Source organism: Toxorhynchites rutilus, chromosome 2, assembly GCF_029784135.1.
Source record: "Toxorhynchites rutilus septentrionalis strain SRP chromosome 2, ASM2978413v1, whole genome shotgun sequence".
NCBI classification, from domain to species: domain Eukaryota; kingdom Metazoa; phylum Arthropoda; class Insecta; order Diptera; family Culicidae; genus Toxorhynchites; species Toxorhynchites rutilus.
Genome location: NC_073745.1, coordinates 105,868,896 through 105,889,637, shown reverse-complemented (window position 1 = coordinate 105,889,637; position 20,742 = coordinate 105,868,896). Strand labels below are relative to the sequence as shown.

General features: G+C 40.3%; 2 protein-coding genes across 2 annotated transcripts; one reads left to right on the top strand and one right to left on the bottom strand.

Moving 5' to 3' along the window:
* Window positions 1-2,643: 2,643 nt before the first annotated feature.
* LOC129767834 (aquaporin-11) lies at window positions 2,644-11,840 on the bottom strand. Its single transcript, XM_055769072.1, has 5 exons — window positions 11,560-11,840; window positions 11,359-11,481; window positions 3,474-3,625; window positions 3,272-3,410; window positions 2,644-3,205 (listed from the first exon to the last, which is right to left on the bottom strand). The coding sequence occupies exons 1-5, from the start codon at window positions 11,732-11,734 to the stop codon at window positions 3,009-3,011; spliced, it is 786 nt and encodes a 261-aa protein (XP_055625047.1). The 5' UTR covers window positions 11,735-11,840; the 3' UTR covers window positions 2,644-3,008.
* Window positions 11,841-16,578: 4,738 nt separating this feature from the next.
* LOC129771238 (phospholipase A2-like) lies at window positions 16,579-17,385 on the top strand. Its single transcript, XM_055774675.1, has 4 exons — window positions 16,579-16,761; window positions 16,826-16,982; window positions 17,051-17,203; window positions 17,262-17,385. Exons 1-4 carry the CDS (start codon window positions 16,581-16,583, stop codon window positions 17,371-17,373), a joined length of 603 nt encoding a protein of 200 aa, XP_055630650.1. The 5' UTR covers window positions 16,579-16,580; the 3' UTR covers window positions 17,374-17,385.
* The last annotated feature ends 3,357 nt before the right edge of the window (window positions 17,386-20,742 follow it).

Genomic DNA, 20,742 nt, shown 5'->3' with positions numbered 1-20,742 from the left:
GTCTTGGGCGGTGGTAATATTCAATTATTCCAATATGTTTCTTCGAGAGCGTGGTTCAAAGGTCTGGACGTAAGTCGTGACTTCATTCGTGTAATGAGTAGACTTATGTCCAACCACTACTCGCTAGATGTGCATCTCCACAGAATAAATCTTGTTCAAAGCAACGTCTGTCGGTGTGGAAACGGTTACGATGACATCGATCACGCAGTTTGGCAATGTACGGATAATTACGCAGCCAGAGAGTACCTTTTGAATGCCCTTAGGGCCCAAAGAAGACAACCCTATGTTCCTGTTAGAGACGTGTTGGGAACTCGCGACATCTGCTATATGCAGTTGATCTATATGTTTGTGAAACGGACTAGCATAAGAATTTAATGCTTTTGTGTGTTTTTTTTCTTTTTCGTTATTAGTTTGTTTGTCTTGTCCCCTCATCTCACCGTCGCCCACCCTCGACAGATAGTCGAACACCAGATGCTATCCCTGGTCTTTATGCACAATGCTACAGTGCGTGCGGCAACTCTCGGTTGAGACAATGATACCTCATATCCATATCCCTAACCTGATCCATCCCACAAAAATTGTTGCCCCTCTAACCTCGAGTAAATCGCGAGTAATCGGTCGAAACCTACTAAACATAGATTTAAGTTGAAATTCTGTAAAAACAAATCATGAAATTCTGTAAAAACAAATCGACATACATACGATGAGTCTCGAAGTTTTGGCAGGAGTACCCCCGCTTACTCTTCGGTTCACAGAATTCTCCTACAGATTTCTCATCCGTTGCAAGATCATGAATCCATTGGTAATTGATAACTTCGAAAATCTACTCCAACTGACTCCTCAGTCAAGTTTTATGTCTTTATACCATGAGTACCTTACTCACGACGTGCACCCTTCACCAGGCATCTCCAACCAAGTTTGCTTCCCATCCTTCTGCAATTCCTCTGTCATTTTTGATCTGTCCATGCGACAAAAAATCCATGGAATCCCAGATCATCTACGCTCCGATTCTATTCCTCCGATATTTTCGGCAGAATATGGGAAAGTTAGATCTGATAAAATGTTTTTTACTGACGGTTCATTCATAAACGGATCCACTGGCTTCGGCATCTTCAATGAAAATTCCAGTGCCTCTTTCAAACTCAAAGATCCTTGTTCCGTGTATGTCGCTGAACTGGGTGCGATATATTACGCATTAGGGATCATTGAAACATTGCCCATCGACCACTATTTTATTTTTTCAGACAGTCTCAGCTCAATAGAGGCAATCCGCTCAATGAAAGTTGATAAACGCTCATCTTATTTCCTAACAAGAATAAGACAACTATTGAGTGTTTTGGTCGAAAAATTATTCAAGATTACCTTAGCATGGGTTCCCTCTCATTGCTCGATTCCGGGGAATGAGAAAGCGGACTCGCTAGCTAAGGTGGGCGCTTTAGAAGGCACACTTTTTGAAAGGCAAATTGCTTATAATGAATTTTTCCACATTTCTCGTCAGTATATGCTCGTAAGTTGGCAGCGCATGTGGAGTGGTGATGAGTTCGGTCGTTGGTTACACACGATTAACCCTAAGGTCTCGACGAGTGCATGGTTCAAGGGATTGAATGTAGGTCGTGATTTCATTCGCGTGATATCTCGGCTTATGTCCAATCACTACAACCTAAACGCGCATCTCTATCGCATTGGGCTCGCAGCAAACAATCTTTGTGATTGTGGCGATGGCTACCACGACATCGAGCATGTTGTCTGGTCGTGTATCCAGTTCCATGCTGCTCGCTCTCAGCTCTCTAGAGCACTGAGAGCACAAGGCAGACAATCGGATATCCCCGTCCGGGATATCTTAGGTAGCCGGGATCCTGATCTTCTGCTTCATCTATACCTGTTCCTCAGAAACGCCGATGTCAACGTTTAATGATGTTTCCTTCGTTGTGTCCCCGTTTCATATCCCTCCTATCCGATCGATAAACTTTTACTTAGTCGCGGCAATACATACACACACTCTTTACAGATGCACGGGCCGAAGGTTGTGCAGTCCACTGATTATTCAACAAGAGCCAAAGGTTGTACCGCTCATGACAACTCTACACGAGCTGATGATTGCGCCGGCTAGTGACCATTCTATCCTGGATTCCTCGAGTCGAGAAAGACGCACCACGCTAGATATGGGGTACAGACAAGGGGGGCGTTGCTGATTAATGGTCAGCTGCATCCCAATAGGAAGTATCCCGTGTCGGGCACACGTACAGAGCATCGAAGACTGCGACATACCAATTATGAGAACACTTGTAATACTAACCTCGAGTCAACCGCGAGTAATCGGTTACATATTACTAACATAGTCTAAGCAAACATTGTCAAAATATTGAACTCCCGGCCCCGTTAGGCTGACGCCATATGAGCCTTAATAAAATATATATTTTGGATAAAAAAAAAAAAAAATCATGATTTAGTGGCTCCGCAAAGCTCATGCGATTGAGCCTTATAAATAAATGAATTGGAAAAAAAAAATTGATGATGTATATTCCCAACGACTTCCGTTCAACTTCAGCTTAAATTACAAGGAATATTCTGTACAATGGTATAGAAACATTTGAAAAATTGGTATAGCATTTCCACAAATAAAAAGCATATGACTTGTCTGGATTTTTTCAAAAGGGCATTTCAAGCTTCTTTATTTTGTTCCACGAATATTCAATGTACAATTTTCGTTTACATAAAACCGGAACATTGATTATATGTTTGTTACTTTACTTACGTTACTTCATCTTTTATAGTACGATTGTGTTTCGAGTTTAGATAAGATGCTAATTCCGATATCTTTATAAAAACTTTAAGCTAGGGATCGAAAATTTTCATAACATCAACAGCATATAAAACTAAGATTAGCTCCTAACTTCAGTCCGGAGCTTTAGGTATCTTCAGTTGACTAGAGAAATCGATCGATACTGTGCAAACAACGAAGTGCATTTTGTAGTGTTCGAAAAGAAGATTTGTCGTCAAGTTGTTCCTCATTCGGATTTGGTTTTATCGGCAATAAACATGTTACGGAACGTTGAAGTCTTGAACAGCGGAACCGAAAGCACTGCACCAACACACGAGCCAATCCAGTAAACGATGATGTGTTCAAGGGCGGAATTTCCAGCACAACCCCATTTTAGCGAAGTAGCCAAAACCGGATTGAAATAGCCACCGGAATAGTTGAATGCTGTGAATAAAAGGAATGCGTGTTACCTCACCCCTAAACAACATATAAAACTACATTCGCTTTTACCTGCCACGACCAAACTTGTACCAATGAACGAATCTATGAAAGCCCCAAATTTAGCATCTTTTTCAGAAATAGTCTTCGAAGCCAGGCGACAGCATAATGTAGCGAATCCTTCGATAAAGGCTCCCAGGTACAAATTTACCTGTTGGTCGAAGAAAGAGATATTTTACCAAATGTTAGAACTGCGAAAATAGGATCACCATACCTTCAAATCAGCACTACACTCTTCGAATGCCCTGCCTTCATGAGTTTCAGCTATCTCCAGCCACCAGTAGAGCTGAACATAACGGTATACGCAGCACCCGCCCATTACTTGGGCCCAGATTTTCAGTGCAGCTTCTTTGAAGCTTACCTCTCCTGTAATACAAAGTAAAATAATGTCATTAGATATACTTCTTCACCCGACGATAATTGTTTACGAAATGCCGAGAAAACTGCGTAGAAAAAAGCCCCCTAAGCCCCCTTTTCCCGGACGATCAAATATACAGTTTGTAGCGTGAAAATTTTTTAACGTTCAGTTACTCCTGTTTCCAATCTCAATTAGTTTTTATGATCACATTTTTCGAGAATTATTGTCCACGAAAACGATATGATAGCGACTGTCTCCAAGCGTTTTACATTGGTCCGCAAATATCCGAATAAACCAGATCGAGAATTCCATCAGCACGAGTTTCCTTCTTGCTGAACGGATGTCGACACTGTTTGTCCAATGGACATATCTTGCAATCAGTCTTTTCTTCTCCAATAATCTCCACACCATGCACCAAGCCTTTTACCGGATTGCGGATACCGTTGATGTTTATTTTATTTACAATGATTCTACATCCCATCGAGAGATTAGATCTGATTCACAACTTTTCGCCAATAAACCCGATCCATGGCTGTAGTTCTCCAACTCCCGCCCGTACCGATTCTTGTCAAGTTCTGCTCCACCTGGTCCAAGCACCTCACTCGCTGAACACCTCTTCTTCTTGTTCCTACCAGATTCGATGCGAACACCATCTTTGCAGGGCTACTATCCGGCAATCTTGCAACATGCCCTGCCCATCGCACTCGTCCGGCCTTGGCGACTTTCTGGATGCTGGGTTCGCCGTAGAGTTGCGCCAGTTTGTGGTTCATTCTCGTTCTCCATACTCCGTTTTCCTGTACACCACCGTATATTGTTCTGAGCACTCGGCGTTCGAGAACACCAAGCGCTTGTGAGTCCTCTTCAAGCATCGTCCATGCTTCGTGCCCATAGAGAACAACCGGTCGAATTAGGGATTTGTACATGGTACACTTCGTACGGGGTCGGAGTTTGTTGGACCTCAAAGATTTGCGGAGCCCGTAGTAGGCACGACTTCCATTGACTATGCGTCTTCGAATTTCACGGCTGTTGTTGTTGTCAGTTGTTATCAACGAGCCAAGGTGGACAAATTCGTCTACCACCTCGAGCTCGTCGCCGTCGATCACAACACTACTACCAAGAAGAACTCTATTGCGACCAGTCTCTCCTGCTAGCATGTATTTAGTCTTAAGCCAGCGCTACACGATGCTACGAACACCCTCGAATGCTGGACGCTCGATGATTCGACGCATCGTGTAGTCGACTGACGAGCTACGAACTTCCAATGTCGAGTGTCGAATATTCGCGTTGGAAGGTAATCCGTTCGTTAAGGATTACCTTCGAACGCGAATGGCACGAGTCAAAGGATTTTTGTCATTCGTTGATTCGGCACACGATGACATTCGATACTCCGCTACACGATTCGTCCGAATCTATCTTTGACAGATTGGTTTGTTTACAAGTTTTAGATGAAGGAACTATGAAATTGATTCATAAAATTCAAAATATTCGGCAAAATATTGCAGTTTAATAATGTTGATTTCAAGCATTTTTAATTTACAGCCCGATATCAGTACAATTGCTACGGCAGCAATTTCAATACTCTCATCGTCATCCAGTCATCCATTGTGCTCCCGTGGCCGAGTGGTTAGCGTCATAACTAACATGCCGGGGGTTCGGGTTCAATTCCCGTTCTGGTCGGGGGAATTTTTCGTCAAAGAAATTTCCTCCGACTTGCACTGTGATCACGCGTATTCTAGAGCTTGCCACTCAGAATGCATTCAAGGCGTGTTATTTGGCATAGAAATCTCAACTAAGTACTAATAAAAATGACGCAAGTAATACTACGTTGAGACGGCGAAGTTCCTCTAGGAACGTTAGTGCCATTGAAGAAGAAGAAGAAGATCGTCATCCAGTTTCCTAACGTTTTTGATGGTAAATAAAAACAATAAAGATTCGATCCAAATACTCGCCGAATGTTTGGACCGAGTGCATTGAATCGAACATTCACTTCTCCGTGTAGCAGCACATTCGTCACAACATTTGTCGATTCATTGAGCCAAATGTTTGAGTCCAACATTCGAGTGAAACGTTGGACGAATCGTGTAGCGCCCGCATTAGACGCATTGATCCCAAGCCCAATCAGCTCTGCTTCGTGTTTCAGTCGGGTATACAAGTCGGCTACCGTCACATGTGTTCTTCCGATTATGTCCACGTCATCGGCGAAGCAGATAAACTGACTAGACTTGTTGAAAATCATGCCCCGCATGTAGAAGTGCGCTCTCCGCATAACACCTTCCAGCGCCACGTTGAGAAGCAGACAGGAGAGTTCATCGCCTTGTCGAAATCCCCTGTGAGTCTCAAATGATTCCGACAGCTCACCTGAGATCCGCACACCGTTCATCGTTACCTGAATCAGTTTTGTCAGCTTTCGTGGAAAGCCATGTTCGTCCACGATCTTCCATGGCTGTCGTCGGTTGATTTTATCATATGCGGCCTTGAAGTCAACGAAGATGTAGTGTGTAGGAACCTGGTACTCGCGGCACTTTTGGACTTCCTACAAATCTACTTACTATTGGCGATAGACGGCGAAAGAGGATCTGAGACAGAATTTTGTAGGTACCATTCAGGATTGTAATGACACGATAGTTCCCACAATCCAGCTTGTCACCTTATTTATAGATGGGGCAGATTACCCCGTCCTTCCACTCCTCCGGTAGCTGTTCTGTGTACCAGATCCTGACTATAAACCTTGAAGAGCTCCGCAACGAGGCTATCCTTACCAGCTGCTTTGAGGTTCTTTATCTGATTAATGGTCTCCTTAACTTCACCCACCGTCGGGGGTGGTACGTCGCTGCAGCGGTCGTCCTCAACGCCGTCTTGGTCTCCTGTCTGCGTGCTGTTCAGGTGTTCATCGTAGTGCTGCATCCACCATCCGATCATCTCGCGTTCGTTCCTTGCTCCTGCACATTTTGGCCGGCGACACAAAGCCTTTGGGCGAAGCGTTCAGTTTCTTGAAGAACTTCCGTGATTCTCGAGAACGATAAAGCAGCTCCATCATCGAGAACGAGAGAACTGTACTTCGTTTAGCGCTTCATGATACACAAGCATGCGGATCAGACCGTTATGGTCGCTTTCGATGCTGGAAGTTTATGTTCTTCGTTGTCTCTCATTCGCTACATACAAATTCATACGATTCGGTGTCAGCCTCCATGGTCTGGCTTCCTTATTCGTTCTTACGCGATATTTTTAGTGACGGACAAGGTGAGTGGATGTGCTCCCTTGGCCGAGTGGTTAGCGTCACAACTAACATGCCGGGTGTTCGGGTTCGATTCCCGTTCTGGTCGGGGGAATTTTTCGTCAAAGAAATTTCCTCCGACTTGCACTGTGATCACGCGTATTCTAGAGCTTGCCACTCAGAATGCATTCAAGGCGTGTTACTTGGCATAGAAATCTCAACTAAGTACTAATAAAAATGACGCAAGTAATACTACGTTGAGACGGCGAAGTTCCTCTAGGAACGTTAGTGCCATTGAAGAAGAAGAAGGTGAGTGGATGCGTATTACGAATTATTCCACATTTGCCGACAGCAAGCACTTATCAGCTGACAGAATCGAAGAAGAGAACTTGGAAGATGGTGACACTCTATAATCCCTAAAAATACGACGAGGGCCTGGTTTGAAGAATCAAATATTGATGAAGATTTTATAGGAATGTGTTCTGTATATACGTCTTCCTAAAAAGTATTAGAGCTTTTATTTATCCAACTACACTTCCACAAATTCACTTGTTCGTTCTCTGGCGATATAATCATCACGATCCACCACAGCCAAACCAGCCATTAAAAATTATGTTTAGGAATGCGCTGAAAGATGGTGACTTTTTATTCTATTCAGCCAAATCAATAAACAAAAGAAAATAGGCGAACTAATAGAGATTGTTATGTATAAACATGGCTATAAGAAAACCAGAGAATGTTGGGTTTTTCGTGTAGACAGGATTGATAATTGACCGTTCCGGAACAATTTTTCAGGGTGGCCAATTGGAGTATTCAATTAGTTAAATTTGAGGATTTCTGAACAGTTAAAAGGACACAATTCAAAAGCAGTTGTCCTCAGTAATCAAAGTCCTACGTCAAGCTTCCACCCCTTCCGCTAGCCACGACTCCTTATACCTTCCTGCTTGTCTCCCCACCCCCACCAATGAAAGCGCTAATGAAAAAAACGAGTTACTCCATTAGTGTCATCGATAATGTGCTGTGAGTTAGAAATCACTAGCAAAAATAAATTTTTGCGTTTTTACGTCGCGAACAAAATTAACTCTTTGTGGTCGTTTGTCTGCTCTCAGCCACCATACCTTTTTTACCGTTCTGGTCGTTTGTCTGCTCTCAGCCGCCACAGCAAGAAACCATGCTAATCTTCTGTTTTACTCAACCAATTATCAGTTTATGCTTTTCCTAAACGAAGCTTGATGTCTAGTGAACCTGTTCATGAATTAATACGGTGCTCCTATGAGTTATAGATAACAGTACTCAGTATCAAACAATGGAATGTGGGACAAAAATCAGCAGCAGCAGAATTTAGCCATTGTGACACTTTGGTGTGATGGGAAAGATTGTTCATAAGTATCAGAACTACTGTTTCTGCATAAATGTCTCATGTTATTTGAATAATCGCATAAGTGTCTCAAGCGACAAAATCTTTGTTCATCTAAAGTGAAATTTTTTTATCATTTCGGATAAGCAGAAATCATTATTTGAGTAACTACTGGTTCAAATTATGTTGAAGTAGTTGTTTTTAAAGAGCAGAATAATTGTTTGCATAAGTGTCTTATGCCATCTGAATAATCTCACGTAAAAAAATCTTTGTCTGTTAAGAGTGAAAAGTGCTGATCATTTTGGATACACATTGCTGGCATTAATAACACATTTATTGCATCAATGGCAAAAATGTCTCATATTCAACGAATAATAAAAACAGAATTATGTACTACTATTTCCATACTTCATATGATTTACTCTTGGAAACTGTTTCGAAATATTTCATACGAAGATGAATTATAAAGTATAATTTTTATATAAAAACAACACATTAAAATACATTGTTAGTATATATATATATATATATATATATATATATATATATATATATATATATTTATTTATATATATTTATATATAGTTCATAAAAGTTCATAAAAAAAAATTATTTCTCATAATCTTGCAGCTATCACTGCTTTTTCAAGGCAAAATAATTCCGACCAGCACGGTACCCATGCCCAAATTTAATCCGACCGCAAAGGGTTAGCTTCCACGAGTCAGGCAATAAAACCACCGACAACACTGATGATGTCCGAATGAAGAAGTTTGTAATTATTTAATGTACTATTCATCTGTACAGCAATCGTGTATAGTTTGGAAGAGATAATGTGTGCGGTTCAAAGTTGTATACAATCATTAAGCGTGCTGTCCGTTGTTGGATTCGACTCTGATTTGCAAACAACAGGATCTGCAACTGAAGTGGGTACTCTGATTCTGTTCAATTATCTGCATCAGCCACTCATTTAAGGTTGTACATTCGTGGATTTTGAGTAGCATGACAAATTGTGGTTTATTAGGTACTAGCTGACCCGGCTAACTTCGTCCCGCCCGAAATTGATTTTGACGTAGAACTACGTCTTTCATTAAGGGTGCCAAATCAGAAAACATGTCACGTTTTTATGGAATGAAGTTAACGTTAATAACTATTTTTGCCGCGAACGGATTTTGGCGATTCACATACTAAACGAATCGGAAATTCTCTAAGATTTGTTTAATATGCTATACATGCGAATCCCCTAGTTTGTAAACGGTTAAATCTCATGAAAACTTTAAGCGTTTCCATTTTCCCATACATTTGTTCTGTCCATTTGTGTGCTTTCCCGAACAGAGCTGTCAATAACGAGCAACGAAGGGGAAATCGTAGGATTTAAAATCTCTGTGAACAAAGGAAAAGAAGAAGAAGGAAGGAGAACACTTGCCTAGAGTGGCAATCTGTACTGTGTGAGAGTGGATCTCGCTGAGACAAACTTTTATTCGGCATCGGACTGTTAAGCAATCCAGATCATTTTGATTTCGCTACGCTTCGATCTTAGATTGGACCCCACCAGTGGTAATCCAACTTGGATATCGTCGTGTGGTTTTTCCAGTTCGTTTTTCGCGTTATTCGTATCGTGTGTTTTTCTTTCCGTGTCATAAATTAGACGCTTCGCGTGATGTTTGATGAGCAAGAAAAAGAGGAAGGCAGGCTCTCCCCCCAAGCCCTGCAAAAAACGAACGCATTGCCAGGGGCAATAAAATTTCGAGGCAAGCGACATCTAATGATGCACGCGATGTTCGTGCAGTGAAAAGCGCTCGCACTGAACCGAGCCTTCACGAGTGTGACACCGCATCGAACAACAGCGAAGTAGGCGACTTCGGCTCGTCGATCGAAAATGTAAACGCTGTTACCCAGGCAGCAACCAAAATCAAGCTCCTCCCGCTGGTGGTGGAGGCGGTCGCTCTTGACAAACTCATCAGCGAATTCGCATCGATGGGTGTTACAGCAGAGTACAAGCTGTGTGGCATAATTCAGTCTTTTTCCAAGCAGGGCTTCGTTGGTGCCTTTGGCATTGAATCAATGCATTAAACTGGCGTTATGGCGAAGCAGGCGTTAAGGTTGTGCTCCAAAAAAATATTTGGGGAATACCAGGCATCTTGAATGTCGTACTGGAATGTTATAAATTATTTGGGTTCGCGTGCCTGTCGCAAAACTGCCTTCAACTAGGATTGCATTTGCGCTAATCTTGATCATAATGAAGCGATGCTCCTGTTTTCGAGGTTGTTGATATGAACAAAAAAAGTTTATTTTGCTTGTTTAGTCACCAAGAAGAAAGTAAATGTTCTGGAATTTTGTGATTGTGATGTGATTAGGTTTCGCTTGCCAGAAGCAAAACTTCCTCCACAATGGGTGACAGCTGTGCTTATCTCGAGCATGAGAAAGTAATGTAACTTTTTTCGAGGCCAGTAATATTAACAGAAGCGTTTCTTTTGAGAATAGCGTAAAGTGATGAGAAGTGTTTATATTCCTAGTAGATTCAAGCTACCAATGTATGACTCTGTATGCATGCTATGGCGGACGCTTGTTCGGCGCTTGGTTTACGTTATACGAACGATGCCTCTTCATTGATTATTTCTATAGAAATGAAACGTACGCTATATTTTCAAACTATCGTGGTGTTCATTTGATTTTCAGCGTGCAAAAAGATAGATGGTCCATAAAATGCAATCCAAGCATCGAACTGCGCCGTTTATCCAGAGCTGCGTTGAAACAATATTGAGGAAAATCAAAGCTAATCGCAATATTTTAATTATGGTTTGGAAAATAATAGCATTCAACCGATCACGTATCATTTTTGAGGGAATTGTTAGGTGAGGAACATGGGAACAGTTTTGAATGCCAACCGATAAATTAAAATCTGTTACGAATTCACGAAATCATTACGACGTTTTTGTTTGGAAATTAAACCGCTTACTTCCGTAAACACTCAGTCATAGTCATAGATTCACTGCATAATTCTGGGAATATAATCTATGACGGTTTTGTTTAAAAAATGTCACAGATTTAATGCTAGGGCATGCTCTTTTCATTGGACTTTGCGAAAATAATCGCAACGTTTCCCTATTCTATTTTAAAAAGTATCATTCTAAATCTGTCAACACTCAGTGTTATGAAACCACTACACTAACCTTGTACAATTTGCTCCATGTAGGTATATGGACAAGCCGTTGCATTGCCCCATTGCGTTCCCCACCAAATAGTTAGTGTGAACAGGAACACCGCATAAGTGGCCACACCAAAGTTATCCGCCACTAGAATAGATCGAGGAGAACACAATCAATCATATCGGATCGGTAACCTGCCAAACACAATCTACTCATATTTTGTACCGATTATTAGCTCAAAGCAACACCCGCACAGCTCGGCTGCGGCGATCGCTTCGAAGATCAATTCCTTCACCAGTCCATCTTTGGATAATTTGCTGTTCAGGCGACGTGCGATACCCGCAATCAAGCAGGTCAACGCGATGAAGCCTACGCTGTAGCCAAGTTGCTCGATGGCCATCTCGAAACACTACGGGAACTGTTCCCAATGGAGACGGAGCAAATTTTGAAATGACACTTCGCGCATACACACCGATCCGGACGAGGCGCGAAAATATAAATAAATCGCAGCCAATTCGCGATCGTCGTGTGCGCGGCTTGGCATAGTTTACTTTGTTTGATGCTTCCATCGGGTTCTAGAGAGACACTTTTGCACAGAAGCTATGTAGAATGTATGCGCGATCGAGAGTCTGATACGATGATAATTTCACCGTTTCTCACGAGAGACTTCAACTGTGTTGGGGATATCGGTTGATATGCTGTACAGGTTTGTCAATTGCTTTGGATATGTATGCTGCTTTCGAGTCGGGCAGTCACGTGCGTTTTTGTGTAGAGCAGGGATTCTCAAAGCGGTCGATATCGACCCCTTGGGGTCGATACTGGTTTCTCAGGCGTCGACATGAACGAAAATTTATTTTGGTGGTTGGAGATCTAAAAATTGATCCCAATTAATTAAGTTCTTGTTAGAAACTTTCAAGATACAGTATAAGTTGTGTTACGTGATCCAACTCGATTTCTAGTAGAAAGTATTCTGCCCATATTCGCATAGGAAACGTTTGTTTGCTTACAAGCGTAGCCATGCAAATTTCCAATGAAACAATCTGTTCGAATCTGTTGTACTGCTCATTAGTAAGATCCATTCTTGAATTTTCCTCTGCTGTCTGGTCACCATATGATGCGGTGTGGATTTCAAGAATCGAAGCAGTGCAGCGCAAATTCGTGAGGTGTGCCTTGCGAAGCTTACCGTGGTCCGATCCACTGCGGCTCCCACCATATGAACATCGCTGTGCCCTACTCGGTATTGAACCCTTGGTAGATCGACGCAATCGCAATCAAGCTGTTCTTGGTGCCAAGATTCTGCGTTCTGAAGTTGACAGTCATGCACTGCTACATCAACTGAACATCTACGCTCCCGAACGAGTGCTGCGATCCAGACAATTGCTATATCAACCACCGAGAAGAACACTATATGGATCCAACAATCCCATCGACTCGATAAGTCGCAGATTGCAAGAAAATTACGATTTGTTTGACTTCAGCATATGAACAGAAGCTTTTCGGATTCGTCTACGAAACCGCCAACATCGGCTATAGTTTGTTAGATTTAATCATTAAGACCTTGATGTCAGATGAATTATAAATTCAAATACAAATACAAATAATAACAGCTCTGTTCGGGAAAGCACACAAATGAACAGAACAAATGTATGGGGAAATGGGAATGCTTCCAATTTTCATCAATTTAAACCATATACAAACTATGGAATTATAATGTATAGCATATCAAACAAATCTTAGAAAATTTCCGATGCGATTGGTGTGCAAATCGTTAAAATCCGTTCGCAGTAAAAATAGTTATTAGCTTCAACTTTATTTCATAAAAACGTGACCTGTTTTCTGTGGCACCCTTAATGTAAGACGTAATCCTACGTCAAAACACAATTGCTTCTCTTTGTTCATCGTGTACAGAAAATAGTAATTATATGAGCAGCGTTTCAATGGTTTCTTATATTCATCTATTAGGAAACACTAAGTAATAAGACACTATCGTGACAGGCAAGTTTGGACTCTACAAAGAAAGTGATTCATATGTATATTTAGCTTATAGCACATAATACTGACAATTGTTGATATTCGAACGATGTATGAAAGCTGTATGGAATTACGTCTGTTATGCGGACAAATAGTGATTTTTCGGAAACGTTTTTTCAAAATTGCTCAAATGTTTTCGAACAAAAAATGTTTGTTTGTATGTTAAGCAAACGTATTACATTGTGTAGAATGCGAAACAGCGAAAAAGTCGATTTTTTTCATTTTGTCGTTTACGTCTCCTATACAAACATGGGCAGTATTATTGTTGTACTTTTCATAAACTCAACAAATAGATGAGCACGCATAAGTTCGTATAAGATGAAAAATTTGGCAATCGGCATTTGCGTTCTGAAATTTGTTGGAACTTTAACCCTTTGCGGTCGGAATTAGTTTTCCTTGAAAGAGATCCTCTTATCTTTCCACGCAAATAATCTTTTGTTTACACCGAGTACCATTATCTATTATCCATAGAAACTGCGTATTTGTTCGTGAACAAGTTTACTAGACATTCGAATTCGTCTAGAAAACAGTGTAAACTATTACATATGGTTGGATAGAGTATTTAGTATGATTTCTTGCTGTGGTGGCTGGGAGCAGACATATGACCGCAAAGGTTGATACACCTATACTAATTTAATTCAAGAGATTACATTAGTAGAAATTGAAAGAAAGTCACCAGGTTCATCTCATAACACTGATTTTTTCATGAACGTGCGATTTGAATTATTTTTTCCGAATTAATTGTCTACTCCAGGATTTGTGATCAGTTTGAATTAACATATTTACAATTAGAATAATATTCACATAATTTTACATCTATTCATTTTGTTGAATTTTGATGAAAAAATGATGTCAGCTTTACCCGCTCAGCCCACGGTTACCAGACTCCAGATGTCTGGAATTTTCCAGACTTTGATAAAGCATTCAGATGTTCAGACCATTCTTCAGAGATTCTTCCAGATTGAAAAAAAATCTGCAATCACATTTGACTTTATTGAGTAGGTTTGGAAAGTTAGTTTGTGCCAGTTTTAATGAATCAGTTATTCAAAATGGCATCGATGATTTCACCGAAGGGATTGGGATGCCAGACTGAGCTGGCTTTATCAGAGCACCGATAAGCATGCTGGTTTCTACAAAATATGTAGTAAAGACATAAAGTGTCTTGGAGGATTGAAGAATTTCTTGAAGCATGCAGCGACTGAGAAGCACAAAAGCGACTGCTGTGATCACGAATGCTCTCGGAGATCAACACGAGGAGCCCATTAGACAATGTCAAAGAAATAGTCACTAGCTTTAAGGTAGCCTTACACTGTTTATCAGGAGGTCAAATAATTGACACTTTTTGGTTTGAAATTTGTACAAACACTATTTTGTTTGCCACTCTTCAATTATCAACAGTGGCAAACAATGTCAAACATCTAACTTGGAAAAAATATTTGAGGTAACCTAACCATGCACCGACAGGTTCGAAGAACAGACTAAAAAATATTTTGGGCATCCAATAACTGAATATTTGCTTGTCGTGTTTTATGTCGAATATATTTGATCGGTACACGTTAATCAAATTGTATCTGTCACAAAGAGTATAATATTTGGCTTCTGTCGAACAGTTTATGGGCACCCTTAGTAGCCAGAATTGCTATTGGAAGGTATGTATATTATTGGAAGGTATGTATACTATTCGTGAATGATTGTTTTTATGGTTACCGAAACGGTTTCTAAAACGTTTTATGACGAGATGGTTTCGTTGTCTAAGAGGGACAGAATTACAAACCAAATTTATTAGCTTGGCTACAGGGCTGATGAAGCAAGGACCATTACTTCACCAGGCAACTCACTTCACGCTTTGCTTGAAAGAGCTTGTCCTGTGCTCTTCGTATACTTGTAAGCTTATTCCAGATGAAATTGAGTAAGCTAATAGCTGCCTTAGCTGTAGTCCCTTGTGGACTAGTAAGTATGATGAGATTCAGGAAATTCTTGATTTAAAACCCTTGAAATTACTGCATCCATGCGCGACTAGATGGCTTTCACTGGAAGCAGTGGTACAACGAGTGCTTGACAAATATGAACTACTCCGAATCTACTTTGGATTTGCGAAACATATTAATCATGTTGAGAACGCCAAAGTGCTAATATTTATTTGACATTTTTGCAATACATACTCAAAGTGATCCACATGAACCAGCTATTTTCAAAGTTCTACCGATTCTTCATTCGAGCATCACGATATAGTTGCCACTGCCCGTTAACCCAAAAAACACTGCTTGCCGCTGCCTTGTAAGCTCATTTTATTGTGCCTTTGGTTACACAAAAATTAAACATTATCTCTAGTGCAGCGAAATTGTTTTTACAGAATTACAAAGAAAAAAATATAAAAATTGAATTTTTCATCAAATACATGGTTACAATTTCAGCTACTCGATTCCACCCATGTTCATCTGACCGAACTCATAATTGGAGCATTTCGGTCAAATCAGTTCTTTTGCGATAGAGAAGTTGTAACTTGTCGTTACGTTACGTAAAACTTTTGTTCAAAAGCTGTGATAATTTCCCACCAAACGGAACCCTCTCGTTGTCCAATATATACAGTTTGGTAACATTTCAGAAGAAAAAAGTCCAGAGTTGATTGTTTTAGTGGTTTCGGTTACATGAAATTCACGGTTGAGATTCTATCTAATATGTTGAAGGATCTTTTCAACAAATGTGATCCTCTATAACCTATCTAAAGCTACAGAACGCACTGTTTATTCAATGGTACCCTACATGCAACCTTTTTTCTAGTCAAATAGTTTTCGTTAGAAATTTATAAAGAAATATATACTATCAATATTTTGGTCTACTTACTATACTATATAATTTGAAATCTTTTACCTTCAAAGAAAAAAAATATAATTTACACTCCAATGAAAGATGGATTGAATTGGAACCTTCAAAGAACCTTCGTACCGGCACGAATCATTGATAAGTCACAGTTGCAAATTATTTTGCACTTTACAATGATATACTCGTTGTTGCTGTCAGCAGGGGACTTCTAGATATGAAGCAAGTGTCCCATTCTAGGTCCCGGTGTAGCGAATGTAACGAATAGATAGTGTTCAACTTTCGTTCGTTTAACGTAAAATTGTATAAATACCACAATTTGAACGCTGATTATGCTAGTGAATTGTTTCTTCAATTCAATTCAATTTCGTATTTGCATCCCTTGAACGATCGAAATGAGAGCATTTAACGGGGCTCCGATACTTCTAGCAATATTCTACGCTGGACGTGGAAGCTCCAAACAATTGTTGTTCAACATGGAAACGTTCGATTTCGGTTCCAACGAAATCGATTCGCGCAGTGGAGAGGCGGTGCGTTCAAATGGGACTGTTGAGCGTATCAATTTGACGCTTCCAGGTGAGTTTAGGTCCATGTGTTTCCATCTAACATGTGTTTGCATCTAACTGATGATATTCGTAAGGAACCAAATGGTGTGGTCCGGGAAATACTGCTGATGATTACGACGATCTTGGCAAGCACGAGGAAGAGGATATTTGTTGCAGAGAGCATGATCATTGCGATAACATTCCCGCTGGCGAAACGAAACATGGACTTAAAAACGATGACTATTTCACAAGGTAATATGTTAAATATTCAAACTTTTTGTAGCCATTCCAAGAAATTACTAATCTTTGTGTAATCTAAGATTACATTGCAAGTGTGACAGGGACTTCCAGCAATGTCTGAAGAAGATCAACACTACACTATCGAATCGACTTGGTGGCTTCTATTTTGCCGTACGTGATAAATGTTACAAGAAACAGTATCCCATTGTTGATTGTGGCGAAATGAAAAATATGTAGGAAACAGGGTAATGTGGAGATGTGGAAGTTATAATTAAGCTTTGGACATTGTAGGTTGTTCTTGCGTCGTTGTGTGCGATATGTTCATGACAGTTCAAAGGAGCGCCAATGGCAGTGGTTCGATTTGCCCTTCTACGATGACAACATGATAAACGACTTTTATTGAAGTGTTCTGTGTGAACGAATGTACACTATATGACAATCAAATAACCATATGAGAACAGAATCACTGAATTACAGAAGCTTCGACCGAAGTGTGATTAATGTCACTTTTCCGTATACCGTTTTCATTTTTCTCTCAGAACCGTGCAGCATGTGACTTTTCGCCGTTTTCTCAGAACTGGTTCGAACAAGTGCCGGGAATAAAGTCAGTAGAAGTGAAGGTTTGTGTCCGAGACATGATCTTATAGTTCATTACGTTACGATATTCGTTGCATGTTGATTATGAATGTCATTCAACAAGATACGCCGCAGACACAGTCGATCACGTGTTAGGAAAACGCCTTGCGTTCCACACAAACGTGTAGGATATTAGAATCTCATCTCTGTTCTAACATATAAAACATTAAAAAAAATATAATTATCCATAGATAATTATGAAAGGATAATTTTAATTATCCTTTATAAATTAATTATAAATTAAGCAATAGATTGTTAAGAAGTGTCCAAATCGATCGGAATAAAGGATTCGTAAATTCACCATTCAGTTGTCGATACCAGGGTCCAACTTTTTGGAAGACCAAACATGAAAATCGACTATCCTCTCAGTCGCTTCGCTTCGAGTAGTACTACTTTCATAAACGCCCTCATCTCTCTTGCTACTGAGTCACAACGAACGCATTCACCGTCAACACGACTCGTTTATCAGTTGTCCTCGCTCTTAACGCTCATCAATTCATTTCTAGTTGAAGCAACTGGTTGTTCTAATTGGCGTGGCAAATGAATACAGATCTCTGCATTCAACCTAACTTCATCCCATCACTACTACATCTCCCTGACATGTACCTCGTTGTCCGCGTACACAATCTTGTTTGACGTCCATATAAAGTGAAACGTAAACTAGATTTATGATGCGAAAAAGGATTATAGTTACACCAATAATGGATGATTCCATTGTTAACAACAGTAAACTTATCCACAATCTGCGAATGAGAGAGAGAAAAGAATTCAATATGGAGGGGAGAGGGGAAGGGAATATTTGAAAAATGCCGTGAAATTCATTTGACGGTGAAAAATGAAACGAACGCGGTCCATCATAGAGAAACTGCTGAAAGAAATAAAAACTCGTTTCCAATTGAATGTGAAGGCCGATGGCTCCCTGACTATCCTCAGCTGAATATGACATTGTCGAGCGCTGCTCGGTACAGTAAAGAGCGAGAACCTATCGTTTTTTTCTATGCTAGAAATATTAACCGCTACCGAAATTGCTACAAAGATGTGCTTTTTGTCGTGGTAAAAGCTCGTATGAGTGAAAACCCAAGAAATAAGCTCTTCCACGGGATTTGATGCAGTAGGGCTTTATTGCACTTCTTTTGCATGTTCAACTTGCTTTGGAATACCTCACACCAGCTTATGAACACTCTGGGGCCCGAGCGCTTGTTTTAGTTTCACTATCTATTTATATCTACAACATCTTGAGTAATCTCGCTTTTTTTTGGGCCTCGCAAAATATAGGGCAATTGGATGAGATGCGCTCCGATGAGACCCACTCCGTCGTTTCGATACCATTGATGGGCCCCTCGGATGTGATGGTCAAGTCTGACCGGAACATCACAGGGTCCTGCTGCGCTTCGATGTATGGTGGAATGTTTTTCTTTTAGGCACTTTTCCTCCCTTCCTTGTATATTTTGGAGTGCACCGTGCTATTTGCAAAGATGATTTTCTTTTTTAATCAGTAGCTGCAAATACTTTACCGAGTTTTTAGCAAATTCATCAACAAAAACGAATTCAAATATGCTAGGGGCATCTTTTCAGGCCGAGGAGACATAATACACAGGAAGCTGCTCAAAATATAAAATTTAACTGTACAACAAGAAAATATCCTTGTTGTAGAGTTAAATTTTGTTTTAATGTTCGGTTTAGTTGCTTGTAGGGACGGAAAGAACGATTACTTCTCGCAAACGAATTCTCCGGGCATGAACCGAAGTGATTTGTGCGTCCGCTACGATCTCTACGATCTATGATCTGCAAACTGATTGAGGTCGATTTTCTAAGTGTTTCTCTTAATTTATATTTACATATTGAATAATAGTAAATATGCAATTGCCGCAATGTGATAATCATGGTGTCTACACTTACGCATTCTTCTCGTAACTCCATTATCTGCCATGTGTTCAATTATTGTTAACTTTATTTAGCATATACAAGCCTCAAGAAGCAATTATTCATCTTAACAATGTTCCACATGGTTGCAATATCTGCACCATTCTCCCTGAATGATCCTGTCCTTCCAGAGTCAGGTGTACTCCATCATCTCATATTCAGTATTTTTTCTTGAAACTAAACTTTAAATAAAAAATATGATGATGTCCATCTCCGCTAGGTATTTTTTCCACTGTCTGGCCTGTTGCTCCGACTTCCGACCAGACTTCCGTGCAATGTTCTTATTCTTCTTCAGAAATTTAAGGTCATTATAGATACCGAGAAGGGTGAATCCGACGAACTCAAAGTACATGTACAAAGTACAATTTCATCGCAGAGGGAAGGCTTTACTGTTTTCGCCATAACTTTGGCAGTTCATCTGATAGCGTTGTCAAATTTTGTTTGAAAACTCATGGGTGACTATGATTGACGATGCCATCACCAGGTACAGCGTTACAACATTTCTTCCAATTGTGCTACCAAACCATCAACATTTGTGTATTGCAGAATTATAACCTTCGGCAATTCTGAAACGAACCAGCCCAGGAGGCTGAAAGTCTCAAAAATAAAGAATAAAAAAAAACCTTCGGCAATTCTTTTCACTTCACACGATTATGAATATGAATCTCTTTCGGATGTTTTTTTCAAATGAATGTTTGCATTGTCAATCAAGTGTGTCAATGAGGTTCCGGGACTCGAACGAATACAAAACGTTCGAAAGTATGCCTCATTCGTATTTGGTTCGTTTTCGGAGGTATTCGGTTTGGTACGAAGGCAAACTATTCATTCGAACTTTCAAACAATGTTCGTTCGCTAGAATTGTTCTATCCTCGTTTTAACCTATATATCTCAACAACCGGTTTCGCCATCAGGCGTCGCTGTTTGTTGAGAATCGAAAACTCGCGGTTCGTTTTATCGTAGATGTGATTTCCCGGTTGTTTTCTCAGGAAGTCAATTGATACCATCCATCGCCGGGGTTTGAAATATTTCAATAACTCAAAAATAGAATTGAAATATGTGAAAAACTTGAAAGATCGCGACGATCAGTCACGAAACACTTCTGCACGATACTTTGTTGTCACTTGTTGCTCGAAATTGGGTCTATATCCTAAATGATCTGCCGTATTAACCTGATGTGTCCTCCTGAGCCATTTTTTCTTAAAATTTAGATAAA

Excerpts from the sequence above, each read along its gene's own strand:
- LOC129767834 (XM_055769072.1), bottom strand. The coding sequence starts at position 11,734 with ATGGCCATCGAGCAACTTGGCTACAGCGTAGGCTTCATCGCGTTGACC. Across the intron at positions 3,626-11,358 it reads CATGGAGCAAATTGTACAAG|GAGAGGTAAGCTTCAAAGAA; the intron begins GTTAGTGTAGTG and ends TTTGTATTACAG. Across the intron at positions 3,411-3,473 it reads AGTGTAGTGCTGATTTGAAG|GTAAATTTGTACCTGGGAGC; the intron begins GTATGGTGATCC and ends TTCGACCAACAG.
- LOC129771238 (XM_055774675.1), top strand. The coding sequence starts at position 16,581 with ATGAGAGCATTTAACGGGGCTCCGATACTTCTAGCAATATTCTACGCT. Across the intron at positions 16,762-16,825 it reads TATCAATTTGACGCTTCCAG|GAACCAAATGGTGTGGTCCG; the intron begins GTGAGTTTAGGT and ends GATATTCGTAAG. Across the intron at positions 17,204-17,261 it reads TGTGGCGAAATGAAAAATAT|GTTGTTCTTGCGTCGTTGTG; the intron begins GTAGGAAACAGG and ends TGGACATTGTAG.